The sequence below is a fragment of the Thermobia domestica genome, chromosome 2, assembly GCF_964235325.1.
Source record: "Thermobia domestica chromosome 2, izTheDome1.hap1.1, whole genome shotgun sequence".
Classification (NCBI taxonomy): domain Eukaryota; kingdom Metazoa; phylum Arthropoda; class Insecta; order Zygentoma; family Lepismatidae; genus Thermobia; species Thermobia domestica.
Window position 1 is genome coordinate 11,213,145 of NC_137455.1, and position 23,274 is coordinate 11,236,418.

At 35.4% G+C, this 23,274-nt stretch overlaps 1 protein-coding gene across 3 annotated transcripts; it reads right to left on the reverse strand.

The window, feature by feature from the left end:
- Positions 1–558: 558 nt before the first annotated feature.
- Positions 559–15,549, reverse strand: LOC145670127 (uncharacterized). Of its 3 annotated transcripts, none has more exons than XM_081738498.1 (5): positions 15,169–15,549; positions 9,529–9,755; positions 4,905–5,081; positions 3,582–3,678; positions 559–685 (listed from the first exon to the last, which is right to left on the reverse strand). In XM_081738498.1, exons 1-4 carry the CDS (start codon positions 15,239–15,241, stop codon positions 3,634–3,636), a joined length of 522 nt encoding a protein of 173 aa, XP_081594624.1. In that variant the 5' UTR covers positions 15,242–15,549; the 3' UTR covers positions 559–685; positions 3,582–3,633. The 3 variants fall into 3 exon arrangements, with proteins under 3 accessions (XP_081594624.1, XP_081594629.1, XP_081594627.1); XM_081738503.1 differs by having other exon boundaries at positions 15,221–15,542; XM_081738501.1 differs by having other exon boundaries at positions 15,179–15,227.
- Between the last annotated feature and the right edge of the window lie 7,725 nt (positions 15,550–23,274).

Below are 23,274 nucleotides of genomic sequence, written 5' to 3' on the forward strand. Positions count from 1 at the left end.
TGTAGAATCCGCAGTAATGCGTTCAGTGTTTGTAAGGTCTTCCACTGAGAATCAACCACGACCCTAGGCGCAGCAAAGACGTACACCACTAGACAAACGTCAAGGGCTAAGCAAACTTTTAAATTATCAGATTTCAGGAAAGAAATATAAATTAAATCCTAGAACTACTGTTACACAGGGTGCGAAATACTGAGGATGGCCATTCCCACACTTCAAAATTTTGGAAGAAAATTCATCCTCAATAATTTACTGGCGAGATGTGGTGACACTGACACTGTCAGAAGTATACAAACTATTTACAGTAAATCTGTGCAGTTAGTGGACAACCTAGTGGTTAAGCATTATCCCTAACCTTACATAGTTCAATAATTTTGGATGTTCAATATATGAAATCTTCATTTCAAAACTTTCCAGTGCATTTTTTTAACTTATTTATCTACTCCTCTCTCTCCCCGATCATAACTGTTATTATTTCGCATCCTGCTGCTACATAATTGAAATAAATTATCCCTACACTCTACGCAATAACTGATATAAGGTTTCATGAAAACAATCAGCTTGTATTACAATGTTATTTATTGAACTTATTTACATTTTTTGTATTATTTCTAACTTATTTCCTTAATTGGGTTCCTCAACTTCAACGGTGTCACCTTCCACTACAGGTTTTGAATTTCTTCGTTCTCTGCAAAATAACGATCATAAATACGTACTGAAAAACATGTAATTGATTGCACAGTTAAAACAAAACATTCATATTGTTTACCTTATAAATACGCTTTCATTAAAATACATTATTATTCTTTGAAGTAAGTGCCACACAAGGCAACAGAGTCTGGCACTCGTTTCTCAGATCTGGTGATCCATGGCTTGGAAGCACTCCAAATATGATCTCTATAGCATTACGGTAGAATTTTTATAGTGAATTAATATTCCCTAATCGAGCTCACCTATTCAGATGTTAGATTTGCAGTGTGACACTTCTTATTCAAAGTGTCTTGACTGTCAAATACAATATAATTCATCTTCCCATACTGAAAATTAATAAAGTAATTTTAAACACTACTATACACAAACATTACGCAAACACTATTTCGGTTCAGCGGAATCCCTTATATTCTACATTTTACGTTTTACAGCCTTATTCGATTAAATTTTGACGAGCACTCATAAGAAACACTTGAAAGGAAAGAATCGCGTTTGTTACAGTTACAACATACTCTCCCATAGTCTGATATTTAGTCGTCTCGGGATCGCACGGATATGTCTGGGTCAAACAGGGTCAGGGATCTGACTACTTCGTGATCACGAGTCACGAAGTATGTGACCCGTTTCATCACTGGTACCACTGCATGGTATTTATTCACTTTACCTATTTCAACGTTCTAGTGCCAGTAAATTTTCAGTAGAAGTTTTTTCCTAGCTGAAAACGTGCATTGTTCTGTGAGAGCATCAATTGAGATAAATCCAGAAAATGTCATATTGACTCACTCGGTACTGTTGTATAAGTACGGCGTTACGAAAAACAAACGAAGTGATCACTGATATAAGAAATCACTGAGGGATGGAAGAACAAATATTTACTTATTTCTTTAATTTTCTCTCCATGCCTTGTATGAAATGCAATCTGATCTCACGATTCACAGGAAAGATAGGCCATAAGTGTGTGAAACTATATACCTTGTATTCTTCACGGAGCAACACAAATGATAGATGATGACCTACAAGGCGTTATCCTGCGTAATGTACAACAGAACGCATGGGAAAGTGTAGTTCGCAATTTACAGGAAAAGCGTAAGAATTTACTAAAATAGGTACGGTGTACACGGACAACTTCGTACAATTTTGCAACGAGTTTGGAACATACCTTAGAGGTTCAATGAAATATTTCTCTTTAAAAATATAAAAAAAAAGTTACTGGTGACTAATACGTAAGGAGGTGTTGAGCAACAATTCTCTGGATTTATTTGTGACAGTATAACAAACGGATTTCAATCCTGAGCCTTACAGCGGAGGAATACATCTTTGCAACGTTTCATTCTTTCAAAACACAAGAATCACTGATAGGAAGACATGCATATTGCCTTCATCATACATATCAAATGAAGAAGGGATGACTCATTACCGTAACTGTAACACTAGGTTTATTTGACCCATATTCATGGAACGTCGTGTCGGAATCATTAGCGTCGTTTCACAATTCATTATAGAGAAGTAATAATTACTCCTGCGACCTATCGACCTAGTTCTTTATATCCCATCTTTGAAAGCAGAAACATTTCTCAGTGTGCATGGCACAAAGCAGGCAAATCACTTCATTTACTTCAATCCAGTCAAATTGTGAATGCATTTTAAGACCTATGTCTCCCTATTTATTTTCCTGGTAATTTGTTGTTTAGTGTTTACGCATACGCATACTTTGGCGTGCTCCATCCTATTGAAATCTTTTTGTCTTTGGGGAAAAAACTACTCTTACTTTTTTTAAATTTATTTTTATTACTGCCACTGCTGAATGAAGTCTTTATCTTGTGGATAAAACATTAACCTTTGTTTCTTGTTCAATTTTGGTGTTGATTACTTCTTTTTCATACTGAATGAAGTCTTATCTTCCGGGAAACTCGGGAATGTCTTTGTAAGAGAGAAATGTGCATTTACTATTATTTTGTCTTTTAACAAAATTTTCTAACTGCTGAAGTCTTTATCTTCTAGGAAAAAAAACTGTTTCTTGATTAGTTTTAATGTTATTTTACTTCTTTTCTATCTCCTGAATGAAACCTTATCTTTTGAGAAGGAAAAAAAAACAACTACAATACCATTCTGTATCTTAATTAATTATAGTGCTTTATTGCTTGTTTCTATACTAAACGAAATAATCTTATCGTCTGAAAGATTCTGCAATTGCATATTTCTCTATTACAATGGCATTGCAGAGTTTTCCAGAATGTAAGATGGTTTCATTTAGTATAGAAAAGAAGTAATTAACTCTAATCAATCAAGAAAGAGGATGGTATTGTAGTTTTTCTCTCAAGAGATGAGTTCGTTCAGTAGATAGAAAAGATGTAAAATAAGACTAAAATTAGTCAAGACAAAAAGAGGTTAGTTGCTTTCTGTTTTTCATGCAGCAGGTAGGAAATGTTTTTAGAAGGCAAACATAACAGAAAGTGCCTATCTCTCTATTACTGTGACATCGCAGTTTTCAAAAAATGAAATTTCCTTCAGTATAGAAAAGAAGTAATCAACACCAAAATTAATCAAGGAATAGACGTTAGTCTTAAAAAAAATCATCAGCAGATAGGAGTAATCAAAAAATAAAATTAAACTAACAGAGGTGCTTTCTTCCAGAAGACAAGAAAATAAAAATGTAAACAGTAATGAATCTCGATTTTAGTTAAAATTTCCACCCTCCGAGGAAAGTAACAGGCAAGTTGCTAAATTATAAGGGATAATAAAATAATAAGTACATACAAGGTAAACATTTTATCTCATTTCACTAAGTTGCAGATCCCTAGCTTATTTAGTGATGGTAAGAACTTTCCGATCTCTCTCGTGATTGTAAGGAAAATAGGTAAAACTATACTTACCTACGCAGTAATCTAGGCTTCGCCTGCTGCAGCCAAAGACCCAATACTTCCTTCACCGTTTCTTCTGTTGCGTCGGTGTACATCTTACGAACAGCAGCTGAAAAAAAAGATAGAATTTCAAGCAAATACTAGCGATTTTTATTCTTAAAAAAAAGTCATTTGAAATAAATTTCCCTCTTAAATAGCTTTACGGAATTATGGTATGGTTTGTAAACGTGGATACTTAGAGCTGAAACTAATTCCTATATTATTTTTCAAGTCACCTAAGCTAGGCCCCTATTTTGTGATTTTTATGTAAGGGTACTATAGAAAGTTATCTTTCACCACACTTTTGGTATATTATATAATGGAAAAGTTACATTTTTCTATACAAGTGTAACAAGACTTTCTTCCGGTGCCCTTAGTGGTGATATGGTTTTGAGTCAATGTTTAAAGTCACCTTAAATAACACTACAAAAAAAACATTAGGTTTTGGCTAACTTCGTTGTCACGAAAAATTGAAAGACGAAGACGACAGAAAGACGAAAGTTTGACTATTCGCCGTCTTGAAACCCTGCAACTTTTCTTTTTATACTGGAATTATGGTAACTTCGAAAGCTATATTCTTCTAGTGTTTTATCTGCGTTCTAGTGTTAGACAAAGAGCTCTGAAATTTTGCACCTTTAAAATATCGACAGGGGACACAGTTTGGCATACTATGTAATACTACCAGACTAACAGTGTTGCCAACCCAACAAAGTTATATTCTTTCAAAGTTACATTCGTGTGGTAGACAGTATCAAATTTACAGGTATACACGAAAAGTCTGGTGCAAAATTATACTTCACATAGTGATTCCTACACTGTACTTCAATTTAAATTCGTTGACACTATTGACTTTATTTAGCTCTGGAATCATTCCTACCTTGGAATTTTATTTGGTTTTAGGTTTTCCGTACACCTTACAAATTGTTTTTGAATGCTTTTTCAAGCAAAGATTTGTTTAAATGTGTACTTTGCCAGTAAAGCTTTGTTTACAACATAGAGTGTTGGATTAGTTATTGAATTTCCTATATATTCTACACAGATTTTATATTCACTCAGTAAGGGTGAACACATTTCCATATTATACTACTTGACAGTAAAGGCATCCTAAAATACTCAAAGCATACTTTATTCATGAAGAATTACTTCTGATTGCTTGGGACATACTAATATGAGAACACACGTCCAGTACGAGAGAAGTAAGACTTAGTAATTAGCAAACTGGAATTTTGTATGGTTACTAGAATAAATAAATAAATTAAGTTAAATATTTCAGTACAACTTTTCAAATCAACTTACTGTGGATCTTTTTGCACGTTTGGGTGGACCCAAAGGTGTGCTTTTTTGCTTCATGATCCTTGGTTTCCTGCCAGAGTAGGATAATTCCATTGCTAGCTTGTCGCACAAAGTTCTTCTTATTGCATTGTGAGCGAAACCTTTTAAATCCTTACCACCAATTGACAGTAATACTTTTACCTGAAAAAAAGGAAATTATTTAGATCTAATGCATGAAATCGAAAAGAAAAACAATATATATAAGGGTCCGTATTGTTATGTTTTTCTACCAGTGGAAAAAAAATAACGAAGCATGAATGAAACTAGATTAATTTTTAAATACCGTAATGTGAAGTGTGAAAAAAAAAGGGCGTGGAGTTCTGAGTTTCATGGAAGGCCGTATCAAATGGGCTACGTGACTAACAAAAACTGTTTGCCTGGGATTTATTTGGTAACTTTCAGCTTTATATCGGAATTGCGGTTATTTAAAAGGACCATTGTCCGTTGGAATTAGAAAAAATACTATATATATATATATATATATATATATATATATATATATATATATATATATATATATATATATATATATATATATATATATATATATATCTGTCTGTGTGTGTGTGTGTGCGCGCGTGTATGTATATGAAAATTACATACACTTCCAAAAGTAACAAGAAACAGTGGGTTAATCAGTGCTGCCAACAAGTAGTGTCAGAAAATAGCTAAATGACGCACAGAAACTAGCTAAAAGTGGTTCAACTTACCTTAAATTATAGGTAACAGAATTTAGGAACAAAGAAAGTAAAAATTTGGTACTTTTTGTCTACTAGTTTACAAAGATGTTCTAATGTTATTTATCTTTTGATATCCTCAAATCAAACAGTTTCACAATATAATTTGTTCCTTCATTGACTAGAAGTAATAAAATCTCTTTAACCCTTTTAGGATCCTGGCTTTTTGGGCTATTTTTTAGACTTTCAGTCAAGCAGCTACTGCATCGTCACTATTTATCCTAGGATCATGGTCCATACCTCGTTCTCTTCAGAATAGAGCTGGCTTTCAAATGGTCTCACTTCCATGCCCATACCATATACCAGAAGCGGGAAAAAATGTCAAAGTGAAAATTTCGGAGGGAAAAATTTCTTTCTCGAACTTTGACCCCCTCCTGTGTGATCGTAGCCATCTAAAAAAAATCTGATAAATAGTACTTGGTATACTGAATGTGTGTGCCAAATTTCAAGTTTCTATCTTGAATAGTAAGGGCGAGAGAATTTGTACCAAAAATTCCCACAATGCCCCAAATTACCATAAAACACTATGATCTCAGGGAAAAGAATTCCTGAGACATCCCTAATTACCCTAGGACTATAATTCGCCAATCATTCTCTTCAGAATAGAACTGTCTTTCAGGCGGTACCATTCACATGTCTCCATCATGTATTTAAGGCGAGAAATTCCTGAAAAAGGGATTTTTTGGGGCAAAATTTCCCTTTTTTCAACTTTTGCACCTCTGGACGCCCCTGTTTTTACGCAGAAATCGAAAAAAAACTTCTGGTAAATACTACTCAGTGGACTGAATGTTTGTGCAAAATTTCAATCTTCTACGTGAAAAAATAGGCCCGCCAGACAAAATTTCCCTACCATGCCCCACTTTTACCCTATACAGAAGTAGGGTATATATTTGGATAAAAATTCACTGAGATGGCCCTAATTACCCTAGAATAATAATTCGACCGTCGTTCTCTTCAGAATAGAACTGCCTTTCAGACGGTATGACTCACGTGGTCCTATCATGTATGTGAGGCGGGAAAATGACGAAAAACGGGATTTTGGGGGTAAAAAAATATCTTTTTTTAACCCTTTGCCTCTCTGGTTCCCCCCTGTTTTAACACTGACATCGGAACAAAAAATCTGGTAAATACTACTCGGTGGACTGAATGTTTGTGCAAAACTTCAATCTTCTACGTTCAAAAATAAGCCCGCCAAAAATATATATACCGACAATGCCCCATTTTTCACTATTTAGAAGTATATATTTTTTTTAAATTCCCTGAGACATCCCTAATTACCCTAGGATAATAAATCGACCGTCGTTCTCTTCAGAATGGAACTGCCTTTCAGACGGTATGACTCACGTGGTCCTATCATGTATGTAAGGCGGGAAAATTACGAAAAACGGGATTTTGGGGGTAAAAATCCCTTTTTTTTACCCCTTTGCCCCTCTGGTTCCCCCCCCTGTTTTAGCACTGATATCGGAACAAAAAATCTGGTAAATACTACTCGGTGGACTGAATGTTTGTGCAAAATTTCAATCTTCTACGTAGAAAAATAAGCTCGCCAAAAAATATTGAACATAGGCTTAGAAAATGAGAAAATAAATTTTTGACTTATGACGTCATCACCTCCTATGTCTGGACGCAGGACGGTCTGAAACCATACGTAATGTCTTGTACAAGGCCTCTGGACTTGGAAACCAAAAAAAAAAAAAACCCGGACGAAAAAGCTCAAATAGAAGAGAAATAACGCAATGTACCATGAAAAATGCGTATGGTACAAATTGTACCATAGGATACCCAAAGGGTTAATTATTTTCAACTTCAAATGCTGGGTATGTCTTGATAACACTATTGATCTATCACAAAAATATATACATACACACTCACGCATCTTAACAAGAAAAACCCAACCCAAACTAAAAATACACTAGAAACTAATCAAACAACTGACTATGGAGAAACCAGATGCAGGAATCCCAATTTACCGTGATGGATAGGTGAGACTGATAAAAGATATCTAATCTACTGTGACAATGTAAGTGCTGTTGTAAACAGAAGAATTAGAAAAATACCAAGATAAACTACTTCTTTTTTTAGGTTTTTCATATGTTCTAAAAAAAATTGACTGCAAAAGATTTAATTGCCGCCTAAATGACTATATTAGCAAGTATGAATGGCAAGTTGATCAAAATTCAGCGGCGGCTGGTACTATATGTTGCATGGTTGTGCAACCGGATATTTTTTTAATACTAAAACTATTTTTAAGTATTAATGTAGTGTATCAATAAAAAATAAACCTCTGCTCTTGAGCGCAAAAACAGTATTGATGCATTTCTGAAAAAAGTAAATTAAAAAACGGAAAGAAAGAGAGAGATTTACATTTCCGGTGGCAGCGAACGTTGCCACTGGAAGCAGTAACATTGAGCATATGGCAGCAAGCGTCTATCTGTTAACATGGGTAAGTGGATTTATTCTTGCATCGCTCCTATCTTCCCGTATAGCCTTCTTGCGTTTGCCTTTCTTCCGCAACTGGTCAGCTTCTGTAATAGTTACAAATTCCTCCGCTTAGCAGCGCTTGACTCAATTCATAGGGTGAGGGAGATACAGACGCTTGGAAAAAAGAAGTTATTCACAAAACAAACTCGCAAAGAACAAATATAAGTGGCGGTAGCAGGGACGAATCCAAGCTGAAAGTTTGGGGGCGGTCGTTCGAAGTCAATAGATTTTATTTAACATTTATAATACAAAAGTGAAAATTCTTGGGATAAGATTTATTTTTTAAAAAATCCTATTCTGGGGGGGAGGGATCGATCGAGTCTCGAAGAAGAAAATGTCTTACTACTGGTCTAATTCCTAGCTCTGTGTCTTTCGTGCACATGATTCTGTGTTCGATTTCCGGCGGAGAGCATAAATTAATATCAAATCATTCACTTCCAATACTCATCTGTCTTCTTTAGCCTAATTTGCTGGAATGTTAAACTGTTTTTTTTTTTTTTTTTTTTTTTCATTTTCGAAGGAAAACATCTTAGATTTCATTCTTCTTTACAGACAAAAATACGTGGTTTCTGAAAGTGGACTTTTTGTACCGTATATTTATACAAAGAAATGCTAACAAAATGCATATTGTCGGAGGAGAAAGGTATTTCTGGACCCTAAAGAAAATAAAGCGGAAAATATTTGCGGTAGCGATGCTATCTATTCAGAGAAACTTGGCGAGCAGCATTTCAGATTTCAATAAAGTCATAGAAAATTTGAAGCCCGAAAGATCGAAGAAAGACCTTCCATTCTAAAATAATGCATAGATTATATAATTAAATAATTTTGTTTAACTGCGTGCATGCAATTTTCTTGCTTTTTTTTCTTCTTTTCTGATTAACGCCATCATTCATGGCTTACAGCACATACTATATATTCGATTTATCTCGTGTTCAATAACATGAGTGTAGAGGTTTTGTATATAAATAGTGTATAAACGTACATTGACAGTGGTTGTTTGAAAAAAAGGAAATAGCTTATATATTAAATCAATATTAGAGAAACAATTTAATCAATAATATATAAATAGAGCTTAAAAGACTTTCCTCTTCATATTTCCTGAATATTTTTTTGGGGGAGGGGAACACTTGCGCGTACCTACATACCTTTGATATTGCAACATTGCAACCGGTGCTTGTACAGACTACGATCCGCTACTGCCAAAATTATAGTCCATAGCTAATGCACATGATAATGGCTAAATTGGCCAAATTGGAGTTGATGCTAACATTTAATCAAAAAAGAGATGTTCCAAAAAGACGTAAATTAAAAGATATAACAAAGATTTGAAACCTGCTTCATAACTTTTACAGTTTTGATAGGACACTTACATATTTCTTTCCGAAGTTAGGATCTTCAAGCTTTCTCTCAAATGTTTGAAAATCATCCATCGTTCGCAGAGGCAGAAGGCCAAGAAGTTCGGATTCTTCGTTTATGGACTCTGCTTTCACACTCACATCATTACTTAGAAGTGTGTCGACTTTCTTCTCGACGGAAGATACTCTTTCACTAAGGTCAGCTAAAGTAGATTGCATTTGGCCAAATACCATTCTGATATCTGCAATAAATTTTAGGAAATATTGTTTTGAATGTGTTAATATAACTAGAAAATATACTATTTCACAATTCATTGAAACAATAAAATGTACATTCATGTCCAAAATGATTGTCGCATATATATAACTGTCTTCTTGTAAGAATATAATTTGATAATGATTTTACAGGATACTTTTAATACCGATACTATGTGTATAATCGAGAAATGTATATTTGTAGAAAATTTTATAGGGAAAGAATTATAAGCACGTAAATTAGAATGAGTAAAACAAATGGACAAGAAAGTTTTATTTTCGTTTTATTATTCTTATTTACTGCTTTTTTGACATGAAATTTGCCACATACATGTCTTTGCCGATTATGCACATACCAACATTATAAGAAATACAGGGCGAATTCGTTATCAAATTTTATTCGTAAAACAACATATTTATAGACATGCGACAATAATTTTTGGACATGAGTGTACGTTTGTGGTGGACAAACACCGTGTGCGTGGGTTTTCTCAGGGTTCTATCGTTCCCCTCCACTTTCTTCACTCCATCATTTAATTCATTCTCATCATCACCGTCTCGTTTAGGCTGCCCCGCATAACCGTGGGACAAAACTCAAAGATTTTATTTTAATATGATTTCGCTGTTCATTTAATCAGAAATCTTGGGGGGGGGGAAGTGGGGAACAATTAGGAAGACGTGTGTAGAAGACCACTACGTTGGAGAATTATGACCAGGTCATTAGAGTATAACGTCATTCATCAGCACTGCGGAAGGAAAGGGTTGATTGCTCAGAGGTAGAACGTAGCCTTTTGGTGCGACGGATCTTTGGTTCAATCTCCGGCCTCATGAGTTTATGATGGACAATATCATATTCGTGAGGGTTTTCCCGTTCTCATGCCACTAATTCCTTCATAATCATTCACTATCATTAGTCATCCGTGTATCTTAACATTAACCCTAGGAAGACTAAACTATAATTGGTCACGTGAAAGACTAAGGGGGCAATTTTGCTCGCGGTTGTAAATTCCAATTTTAACCCTACTAATGTATTTTAAAATTATTTAATGGCTGCTACTAATAAATGTGAGTTGTAAAATTATTTTAAGACTTGTGAAATTTTATTTTAATAGGAAATATTACAAATATAAGTCCCAGTACAGACTACTACCGCATTTGGTTAGCAGACATGAAGTAGCTGTAAATACATTAGCCTTTGTGGACAAGTTACTATACTAAACCTGAGAGTATTAAGTTTGCTCAATGTATAAAAGTAGATTATGTTAATTTAGTAATCCATTCAAAAAATAGATAAGTTTACAATAATCCTTTTAAAGTAAAACTGTACTTCTCTTAACACATCTAAGTTGCTAAAAAAGATGTATTTAGTCACCTGCGCTATTAAAAAAAAAAAAAAAAAAAAACTACCACAATAATGTGCTTTCTAATAAAACTAAATTTAAGTTTAGATTACAGAAGAAAATACAAAAAATTTCAAACGTTGTAAAATTCATTTGTTCGGGCAAAGAGAAAAAGAAAGTGCGGGTAAATTTGACCCACCTTCGTCTTTCTATGGTTAAGGACATAACAGCGGGGTTATGAAGAACGGGACCTACAGATTAAAGTGAGATCCGAACCACTACTCAGTTTGCACTCGAGAGATATTGTTCTTCATTTGAACTCGAAACCAGAATCCCTTGATAACAAAGGTGATAAATCCACAGACTCATCATCCACCGAGGTCAACTGATAGAAATACGTTGCAGTGATCTTGCATACTTGTAAATATTTTAGGAGCCACTTAAGAACCAAAAGGGAAAGAACTGCAAAGTGGAATCACTCTATAGTTATACACATTAAATCAATGGACAATTTTAAAAGACTACATAGTACAGAAGATCTAATTTAGTCAAAGTCAGAAATATAGGCTTAATTTAATTTGCTAATCAATACCAAAAGTGACTAATAGTTCTGGACCATTCATACTATCTTTCTAAATAAAACCTTTATTATTATTATTATTATTATTAACAAACCAGTCAAACCTAACAGAAATCTCTGTTTCGTCGATCTACTTTCCAATGTTATAAATTTAGACACTTGATCAGCTTCTGTGGAAAAGTTTTGTTGACCGTCCGCTAGTGTGACAGACACTAGAGGCAGTTCGGCGGGAACTCCAAACTTGATAAAATAAAATCACAATTAAAGAGACAAGTTAAAAAAGTATTTTTCACGAATCCCACCCCCACTCAACTTGTGGACGATCATGCCTCCGACAAGGAAAATTCAAGCTTAACCAATGATGAAGGAGTAGACTGCTGAATAATTTATGATGTACTGGTAAATCGTTTGCAGAACTAGTTGACCTATGACCTCTAGTTTGAGCAGGTTGAGGTCATTTCTCGAGGTTGCGACCTTGTCAATCGAATCATCAGCCTCAAATTACCTTTACTCTTAAAAAAAAGGGGGCGCAACGGTTACTCTATTTTAATCTAAGGTAAACCTATTTAAATAAAAGAAGCCTGGTTTAAAGCAAAAATTCCGGTTTAAGTGAAAAAAAAGTTTTTTTTTTTTTTTAAAAAAAAAAGAACACGGTTTTTGCCAATCCTGAAAAATAGCATTATTTCTTTATTACATCCGTTCAGATTGCAAATATTTTTCTGAGATTTTAGATTCAGACTTCAGCTGGTAGAAAAAAAAGTAAACAAAACCACTAAACTCAATCAAGAGACAGAAGTTATTGTTTTTAGAGGATAAAAAGATTAAAATGTAAGCAACGAAAAACCTAGTTTTCCTCAAACTTACACCCTCGACTTCTTACCTTATAAACTTCAAACTAATATGCCAACTTATTTTCGCGTAATAATCCATTTTGAGTTATTGTTAATATCTAATAAGTAATTTTTCGAAATTCATCGTTCTTTTACCCTAAACCCAAAAGTCCATACCTGATCGAACCTTTCCTTGCACTTATTGTAAAGCGATGAAATGAGTGATATCATTTAATCTAAGATTAATGAAGTATACCTTAGAATAGCATTAAGTAATTGTTACCAAATAAAGTCGGACATAAGTATTTATATTCTTCATTTGAACTATTTCAATTTTGCCACCAACCTCCGAATAAATATCGAAGAACATAAGGAACGAAAATAGGCATGATGCATTCTAAAATGAGTGAAATGTCCAGGCTTGCTGTATTTAAATATAATCCGTACCGATTCTTGGGGAAGCCACATCAGTTAAAATTTGTAGTGTATTGGTGGAAGCTAAAACAAGCAAGCTTAGGCAATGTATTAATTCAAAGCAGTTTTCTCCTCGATTGTAGAGATAAAACGTAATTTTCATTACTTTAGCAGACGGCTCTCCAAATTTATATCGATTTTGTTGATTTTTTCACTAGATTTTCACTAAATTTCACTACTTTACAAACGCTTTACGAACCACAGCTGAGCGAGCGGAGGGTATTTGAAGCCCCGTAGGACTCATTTTTTTCCTTATCTTTTAAGTTACACACGATTGACATTGCAGCCATTGTAGACGGTCATTTTCCAAAACTTAACATACAAATACTGGCATTTCGTTCCTTGCTTGTATTCAACCGCCTTCCGCCCTGGCAAATAGCTCCACCATAATATACTTACTTTCCCATGTACACTCATTTGCACATAGAATTTATTGAGTTTAAAACACTTACATTATCATTTAACTACCTTCACTATTAATATGGGGTTAAATTTAGCAGATGGCTCTACCTAATTAAATAACTTATTTTAATGTGTTTAGACTTAATAAATCGTATCTGTTGCATAGAATCCTACGAAATGGGAAATTAAGTATGTTTTGGTGGATCTAATTGACAAGGCGGTAGGCAGATGAATGCAAGCAAGGAATGAGATGGCAGTAAGTACATATGAAGCTTTGGAAAATGACCGTCTGCAATGGTTGCAATGCCAAACCTGTGTAAATTAAAAAGTAGGAAAAAAACGAGCCGTGCGGGGCTTCTATTCCCCTTCGCTCGCTCAGCTATTCTATGTAAAGTGTTATGTAACGGCATATTTTTGGAACTGGGGAGGGGGTAATATTTTGCTTAAATCTTGTACTTTCTTGCTATATATTCTGTATTTTTTTAATGGTTTAGGTAGGTTAAGTTAGTTTGGGTTAGTTTAGCTTAGGCTGGGTTAAGATACTTGGGCATTACTCGAGCAGACGGTTCTACCAAATGTTCACACATTGCATTTTCCGGTTTCTTTTTGTAGAATATCCACTAAATGAGGAGCTATTGCATAAATCACGAACCAACTTGTGCTAGGTGGCCACGAAAAAAGCACGAATGTCATTAACCGAGTCAGGGCAGGAGCGCAGCAGGGGGTCCCTAGCGGAGCGAGGGGCTGTGTCCGTAGAGAGTAGGCATGTCAGCGACGGAGGATATGCACATAAACGAGGAAAGTGAAAAAATACATAAAATATCCGCAATAATTTTTACATGGTGATTTTACCTGAATTCGTACTTTCTCCCTATATTTTCTGTGTTTTTGATGATTTAGGTTAGGTTTGGTTAGTTATGTTAGTAATTACAGTTACGTAACACCAACTCATTTCTCCTGTAAACACGGTGATTTTACCTGATTTTGGCCCCCAAGTTCCAAAATTATCTATATGTAACAGTCAGTGGCGTAGCAGCTGCCCCCGCAACCCCCGCAGTGCGGGGGGGCGCCGATGTATAGGGGCCCCGAAGTCTTGCGATGAATAAAGTTTTAAAGAAGTAGAACTTCCACCTTACTTGTGTCGGCTTTACAAGTGGAGCCCCTTCTCTATACTTTGCGGGGGGGCCCGCAAAAGTGTGCTACGCCACTGGTAACAGTATTATCTCAAATCTAGTGAAAAATGACCACAAAATCGATATAAATATGGTAGAGCCGTGTGTTAAAGTAATGCCTTAACATGTTATCAAGTATTCCACCTATAAATTTTTAATATGGTAAAGCCGTCTGCTGAAGTTAACCCTCTAATTTTTGTACTGATGTTCAGGGGCGCCCGAAAAAGTTTTCTAGGGAGGAGCCCATCTCCATGGATGCTATATTTGCTATATTACGTATACATTTTTGTAAGCCAGAAGGGGGCCCGGGTCCTACCCTGCCCTCCCCTTCGGGCGCCCATGCTGATGTTAATTGTCCAGAGCCACCACTGACATTAAAGAATCCAATGGCTAAAAATTGTATACATTATACGGATGAACACATACTTAAAAAAAAAGTATAAGCATAAAATTCCATCCATATTTCGAAAGTAATGAAGTAAGACTAGTCTATAAAATTATCCTAAAAGCGCTCAGCGCGCCAGTTTAAAAAAAATCACCTTTTTATTTTGTAACTAAAACTAAATTAGGGCTTACTATTACATTTTATACAGAGAGCTTACTTTTGTTTACCTTTTGGAAGAAATCAAGCGCCAAATATTTAAGACTACTCACCAATCCTACAGATGGCTCCATTTTCTAAACAATCGACAAACGTCAAGCGTTTTGAATCAAGCTTGAAATAGGCTTAGTTGAAAGTTGATAAATTCAAGCTTCTCTTCAAGTTAAAAACAAGCTAAAATAAACGTTGATTGTCGCTTGTCGCATTCAAGCTTCTTTTCAAGTTAAAAACAAGCTAAAATAAACGTTGATTGTCGCTTGTCGCATCAACTGTACATTGCTAAGCCAAAATCAAGGGAAAGCGACCCTTGATTTAAGCTTACATGCTATCTGGGTGTAGTGCTGTTTCCAGAGTATGACCTAAGTGGGCAATAATTCCATTTTTACGTCCTGTATTCTAGACACTAGTAGACAGTGACTACCTACCAGCTTGTTGAAGGCACGCGGGTGGAACTCGATTTGCAACCACCAACTCGTGGTGAGTTCTGGGTTTTTCTAAATAAGTAATTACTACAGTTTAGAAATAAGCGAAGAGCTGCAAAAGTATTTCCTTGTTGAAAATGTAATGGCAAAAAAACATTAAAGCGACAAATGAAAAACACACACACAAATGAATTATGATTTATGTAAGCTTTGCGTTCACTTCAAGCTTTAACTTGACTACATCACTCCCTTCCTCCCGGCCAGTGCATTATTGGTGATTTCTCTTGCGTGATGCAGGCATTGATACTTTTAAAAAGCCTTTCGTTGCCTTCTTTTGTAATTGTTACCGTAAAACAAGAGGAAAATATTGACATGAATTTTTAGTTCGTATATTATGGAATTTTCTCAAATCTTGACACGTTTTAACGTATTTTTAGTCATCACCTGAACGATATGACTTATCGAACTGAAATTTTTCCACGTGCCAAGGGAGCAATAAAATACGTAAAACCAAATATTCCTTTCACTAAACGAATATAACATTTATTTATTTATTTATTTATTTATTTATTTATTTATTTATTTTAAGAAATGCGAGAAATCTACAAATTGTCCCTTGTTTTAGAAAATGAGAGCTAAGTCGTCACCTGAAGCACGTCACCAATTGACTTAAAATTTTGTTTACCTGATATTGAGGTAAAGACACACAAAAATAGCCCTATCGCAAAATCATTTTTTAAAAAAGTGTTTTTTCGATCCACGCTAGTAAACACTGTTCGTTATCTATCTTATGTCGGGGGGTGGCGCGATGGCTCAGTGGTAGAGCGTTCACCTCCGGTGCTTGGGGTCCCTGGTTCGACCCCAGCTCGCGCCGTGTGGACCTTGTGATAGACAAACATCGTGCTCGTGGGTTTTCTCGGGGTTCTCCCGTTTCCTCCCACTTTCTTCATTCCACCATTTCACTTATCTCTCATCATCTTCATCTCCTTTAGCCGACCCGACATAAATGTGGGACGTAAAACTTAAAGATTTCATTTCATATTTCTATCTTACCGTATGTCTTTGTTGAATAATAGTTCCATGTAGACGACAGTAATCATTTGTATCGATGCAGTGGCGTATTTAGGGGGAGGGCTTTCTTGCTTAAGCCCCCCGAAATCTTAATATAGTAAAGTATACGAAATATCTTGCAGAATTTTCACATTTTCAGGCAAAGCTCCATCCCGAAACAAAATCGTAAATACGCCACTGTATCGATGGAAGCTCCATGAGCGTATAAAAGTTGTGATTTATTAATATGTAGATTTCCTTACGAACTCTTCGGTTATTACTTTAAAATTAATATCCGGATGAAGCATTTATTGATACACTGAATTAACATACCTGTAGTTTAACTATTGTGCCATAATAATAATAATAATAATAATAATAATAATAATAATAATAATAATAATAATAATAATAGACCCAAAATTATATGATTAAAATGTTTATGGATCATGTTGAAGCTCGTAATTCGTAAAATTGATAATCCCTGTATCCACTCCCGTCCCCTCTTATTTTCTACATAACACGGAATGAATACTTCAAGTGGGAGGAAAGTAATGTGTTCGTTTGATATAGTCGTTCTAATGATAACAAATCGGTCTCGTCTCATACTGTGGAACTACCAGAGACTTTCAAGCTCTACCAATTCAATACTGCAACCAGCGGCGTGCCGTCAAGGGGACTAGGGGACTAGGCTAGTCCCCTGGCATTTTAATTAAAGCATTTTGTGATAAATATATACCAAAGAAAACGTAAACATTGTTTGTATTTCTCTATTTCCGTAAAATAACACTATTTCAATTGTTCTGACACAACTTTAGTCAGCGCCCGTGTGCTGGGTGCGACAACGAAGTGGAGATCGGAAACGCTCGGGTTTTAATCGGCTTTTCTCGGGAAAGGGAACAGGGTCCAGAGAGCTAGTCCTCATATTATGTTGTCTAAGCTCTAAGCACGGGCGTTCTGTCATAAGCGAATTTAATGCTCGTTTGCTTTTTACAGTTAATAGTTTTAATGCAATCAAATTTACAGTATTAATCTTGACACTTTAAGAGATCTAGTGAAGTGTGAACTTTTTAGATTATCAATATATTTTGAAAATGACTCGAAGAATAAAGTATGGAAGGGGACTCGTTTGAAAAACCGAGTCCCTTGCAGCAAAGCGATGGCGCAAGCAGCGATATTACTTCAATTGGTACGGGAGACAGTAGGGGTGGGGATCGGCCGTTTCAGTGTTGTATTCTGGACTAATTATTCATCGTATTATTTGGATTCCTTAATTTTCAAGAAAAGCAACAAGTAATAACCAGTGGTAGAACAACTCCAAGCATTTCCATTCAGACAAAAATGAAAGATTATATACATATCAAAACGAATTATTTTGCTTCTTCAAAATAGTTAACTGCATGTAAGACAAGAAACAAACTGTATTGCTGGTCTTGTATTCTGTTCCACATAGAAAAGGACGTGTGGAATAATGATGGATTTTGTGACATGAACAATTTTCACAAACCCAAGTTGCGCCACGAAAAGTGTTATTCACACCTGTCCACAATAACTAAATTGAAAACTTTCGGGAAACCAGAATTGATTTTCAATTGAGCGAGCAATGCAGAATTTGATTCAAACCGAGAACTAATGAACCGATTGATTTATGCCTCTTGTTTTATGGCTAAACAAGAGCTATCATTTAGAGGTCATAACGAACAGGAAGATTCTGTCAATTATTGAAACTATATTGAAATAATTCAGTTACTTTTTAAGTAAGATACTACATGGACTTGCAGGGCGCCCGAAGAAAATGTTCTAGGGAGGAGCCCATCTCCATAGATGCTATGTTGCGTCTGGTATTTCTGGTATTTAATATACGTGGTTTGCTATATTACGTATACATTTTCGTGAGCCAGAGGAAGGCCCGGGCCACACCCTGCCCTCTCCCTCGGGCGCCCATGTTGACTTGTCATCTTCACAGCACAGAAGTCTTTAAAGGAACATCAAACAGGATTCAGAATGATATTATTAAATGTGTTGGTGACGTAATTCTGGATAAAATTAAGTCCGAATTAAACAATACACTTTCTACAGTAATAATGTTGGACAAAACTACGGACATTGCAAAGATCTCTCAACATTCATTCGGTACGTGAAAGACGGCAATATTCATGAAAGATTTATTTGTTTTGCGGATGCTACTAGTGATTGCACTGCGACTGCTCTAAGTGCAGGGGCGTATCCAGGGGGCTGATCGGGGCGATTGCCCCCGCAGAAGAGGAAACTTTCTGATTTTATATATATAAATAAAACCCATCCCAAAATTTGGAGCTCTTAAAAGTAGCAGTATGGCAACCCATCGTCCCCTCCCAGAAGTCGGTCCTGGATCCACCCCTGTCTAAGTGAGCATGCTTTCCAAGTTCACTCTCACTTTAATTGTAAGCAAAAGCTTGTAGCACTAGGTTATTAATGGAGCTGCCACATTTTCTGGACATTTGAACGGTTTACAATGTTTTGTGAAAAGGTGTTTGAGTGCACTCACCATGCACTGCTATGCTCACAGACTCGATGTCGTTGATCCACAGTCTGTTAATCACATGAAGGAATGTAAAATATTTTTTAGAATAAGTGGCATTCCAAATTTCTTTTCATATTCATTGAAACGCTGTAACGCACTTGCTGAATCAGAAGTAATTAAGCGATTTCCAACAGTTGCCAATATAAGATGGAATTACAATTCCAGAATTGTGAATGCAGTAAATGAAAATCAAATACAACTCTTACGGTGTTCTGAGAAGATTGTAGAGGATTCAGATAATTGCGACATCGAAGCTTTCATGACTACAAAAAAATGTGTGAGTTATCATTGAAGGATTTCGATTTTGCATTTCTACTAAAATTTTTCAGTCATCTTTTTTCGCGCACGGATATACTATTCAACATTCTTTAAAGTAAAACCTTGGATGTGAAATATTGCATCCAAAAAGTACAAAAGATGGTATCTCAACTTAGAAATGCAAGAAACGATTTTGAAGAGACTTATAGAAAAGTAGAATTGGATGACAACGGGAACCTTCTAATAAAAGACGTAGACTAAAGTAGATGACTCAACAGATCCAAAAATTAAATATATGCGTCTCTTCAATGACATTATTGATACTGCGATTGGACAAATGGAGGTGAGATTTCAAGATCTCATTGAGTTAAAATTTCTTGAGCTGTTAGATTTAAAGAATTTTCAGTGCTTCAAATCACGATTTCCTGATTGTTTTTGACCCTTAAATCGTTACAGGAGTTTTTTTTTTTTTAATTTTAATAATTTGCGGAGTGAATTAATATAGGTTTACAGACTCTTAGATTTTTCAAATAAAACTGTGGCTGAAATTATCCATTTCTTGAAAGAAAGAGGCTTGGTAGAAGAAGCGTTTACAGAAACATATAAATTGTGTTATTTGGTGTCAACAATACTAGTCAGGACCTCCACTGTACAGCACACATTCTCTTCGAACCTAGTCCCCTGTGAGAAAAGTCACGGCACGCCACTGACTGCAACTAGACGTATCAGATGTACAGTGACTCACAAAACTATTTGGACACATGGAAATGAAAGTGACCTGAGTGCATGTACGAAATCAGTTTAAATACTGCTATTAAGTATGTAGCATAAACAAATTTATATAAAAAATTAAATAATCACAGAATTTGTTATTGTAAGTAAACAAAGAAAAAAATATTAACACGGAACGTACAGGAAGAAAATATGACACAACAAAACTATTCGGACACTTTGGTAAAAAAAAAAAAAAAAAATCAATAAAACAAGAAAATCAAAATGTTAGTATTTTGTGTTTTTTTTTTCTTTTTTCTTTTGAATAGCTTCGTGCAGCATAATAGGCATAATTTGAACGAGTTTGCCAGTGTAATCAGGAGAGAAATCCTTCCACTTTATCCGTAATTTACCCTTAAGCTACGGGGGCTAATGTTTTAAACCTTAAACTGCGGAGGTATTTTTTAACCTTTAAACTACATTTAAAGCGTTTTCGTAAGGGTTTACAAAGAAGTCCATGTTTTTACTTCTATTTATTGAAGAGACATGCAATAAAAAGTGTTACAAATGTTTTGTAGTACCATTTCGTAATCGAAATATCCGTAGTTAAGACATGGAACAGCGTATTTCGAAAACGAAATATCCCGTAGTTTATCTCTGAAATGTTCCTTAGACTTTATGGATGTCTCTTGTATACTCTTCTGTAATTTATCCAATAAATTTTCTCTTGAGGTTCATGTTGGGTGATTTAGGAGGTGGATGAAGCACTTTTGGGCAGTTGTATAGCAGCTGAAGTTACATTACACGAGATGTGTGCTGTAGATAGTTGTCTTACAAGGGAGGGTCACGAAGTGGCTCCGCTGAGATTCGAACGAGACAATAGCGCTTGCATTTGGTATATTATAACTAGACGAATTCCAAAGTTATACGTGCCACCGGGAGGAATGTTGTGAGTTACAACATATTTTATAATGTAAAAGCTACAAAGCTGGCAGAATAGTTTGAACCGGGTAATTTGTTCGGAAACGCTTAGGTAAATTTAAAGCTCGGCGAACACGTATCCTATCATTTTGAAGGACACACTTTTTGGGATAAAGAAGTTTGCCCCAGGGTCCCAACGGAGTCCAACTCAAAATTTTCAAATGACAAGGGGGTAAAGTAGCACATCGTTTGAAAGCTGTTGTAAAATGAAAGAAAGTGGAGTAAGTCTCGACTCTACGAAACCCTGTGCAAAATGGCGGCGGGTCAAAATGTAAACAAAAACTTAATTGAAAAGTCCGTGGTCACCCCTGCAAATCGGAAATGGTGAGACAAATGTGAAATCAGGAAAGGAAATGTGGCATTATTTTCAAAGTACAACAATTTAAGTTTGTAATATACCATTACAGTCTAATGTGATGATGTTTTTAATAGGAGGGTGCCCGAATTTTTTTGCTCCGACTGTACTTGATGTTTAACAAAAAAATTCTGGCTGTTCATATAATTCGTAATTTTGTTTGTTATTCTATTTCAAATTAACATGGAAAACTGTAAAAGTTCATTAGGAATTATAGTTTTGGGAATCGATATCTTTATTTATATATTAAATTAGTTATAAGTCTTGTATATGGATATGTAAATGGATTATTACAAGTCTTACGGTGTCAGTGCTATCTGAAAATATAGGTCCACCATTGGACGGAAATTTTCGAATAAATAACCAATCTAAAATTCGGCAGAATTTTCTGGACCACCCTTCACCTCTCTTTTAGATATCTATGTCCTGATATCTAGTTTAATCCAGATTTTACCAAAATTTATTCGTTTCAAAGCCCCACCGCCAAAAATGCTTTGTTTTGATTGGAGGATTCACCCACGCTATGATGTTAGAGCGCGATTATTCCCATTCCCTGCCTAGAATTTTGCTGAAGACAACAGACCCAGATCTTCCCAGCTCAGAAAAGGGTAGAAATTAGCTAGAAAAGCTGCATTAACAAGGTAAATCTAGTTTGATAATTGAATAAATACCATCCAGGAAGCTACGGAGCCATAATTTACTAAATTTCATAGTAAAAAAACCGGAGTGAAGAACTGAAATAGGAAGTGTAATTCAGTGACGCCATGTTTTGCAGATATAATTAGTGATGGACAGGTTCTACCAAGTGAAGTGCATCAGTTTGTTAGTTGTTCTTAAAGATCCATAAACAGTTTCGGAAGAGTAGTGTTTTCTCCCTTAAAATATTTTTATCCTGAAAATTATTCCTTTTAGAGTTACGTAAGGCCTGCCCCACTGCCGTTTGTGTTCGTGTATGTAGTGAATGTGATTTCTTTTTTGTACTTATCTAGTAGTAACATGGCGGTATTTAATTTCGTTGTAGTTAGGATAGTGATCATAATGCACGTGTAAAGTTTCAAGAGGGCTCCTGTTTACTCCCAACTTGGGGGTACAGCTTCCAGCAGGGATGGGTTGAACGTATAGTTATCATAAGGTTCTTTTCCCTTCAGGAAAGGGGCCCATATATTTTTTCAGTAAATAGTTTGCTTATTAACTAAACAGGTTGAATTAAGAATGTGATTTAGTGAATACAAGGGCCAATTGGCCCTGTTCCTTTCTTTCCCTTTCCTTTCGTAAACCGATAGAGCCGATTTTAAAGAAAATGGTAAAATCTGAATGTTGTTTATGTGAGTAAATAGTAATGATTAATATGTATTATAACATGTATTAATGTAGTTTGTAGTTATGGATGTGGCATGTATGTGTTTATAATGTAGTATCAGTAGTAGCAATTGTAGTTAAGTGATGAAAGAGTGTGTGAAATAATGAAGTATGGACAGTGTATCATTCGTATTCGATCAATAGCTAAACGCAACATATCAATCTATAGTAATATCAGAAAATGAGTGTCATAGTATCAAAATTCCGTGTACAAGGTCACATTCAGTGGTTCAAGGGTTGATCATATCGTCGCTAGCCCCCTAGTGTCAAAAATCAATACTAACCGTCATCCTTATGTCGATGTTCTTAGTGATTTAGTTTCCATGGAATTGACCTTTCTTTTCGAAATAAAACCTAGTAAATATAATTCCCAGCCCAAATGCATATACAGTTAGGTTAAGTGATCCA

Bases quoted from the DNA above. Each gene is read 5' to 3' on its own strand.
- LOC145670127 (XM_081738498.1), bottom strand. From the start codon at position 15,241: ATGGAGCCATCTGTAGGATTGGTGAGTAGTCTTAAATATTTGGCGCTT. The intron at 5,082-9,528 runs GTAAGTGTCCTA...CCTTTTTTTCAG, and splicing joins CTAACTTCGGAAAGAAATAT to GTAAAAGTATTACTGTCAAT. The intron at 3,679-4,904 runs GTAAGTTGATTT...CTTTTTTTTCAG, and splicing joins AACGTGCAAAAAGATCCACA to CTGCTGTTCGTAAGATGTAC.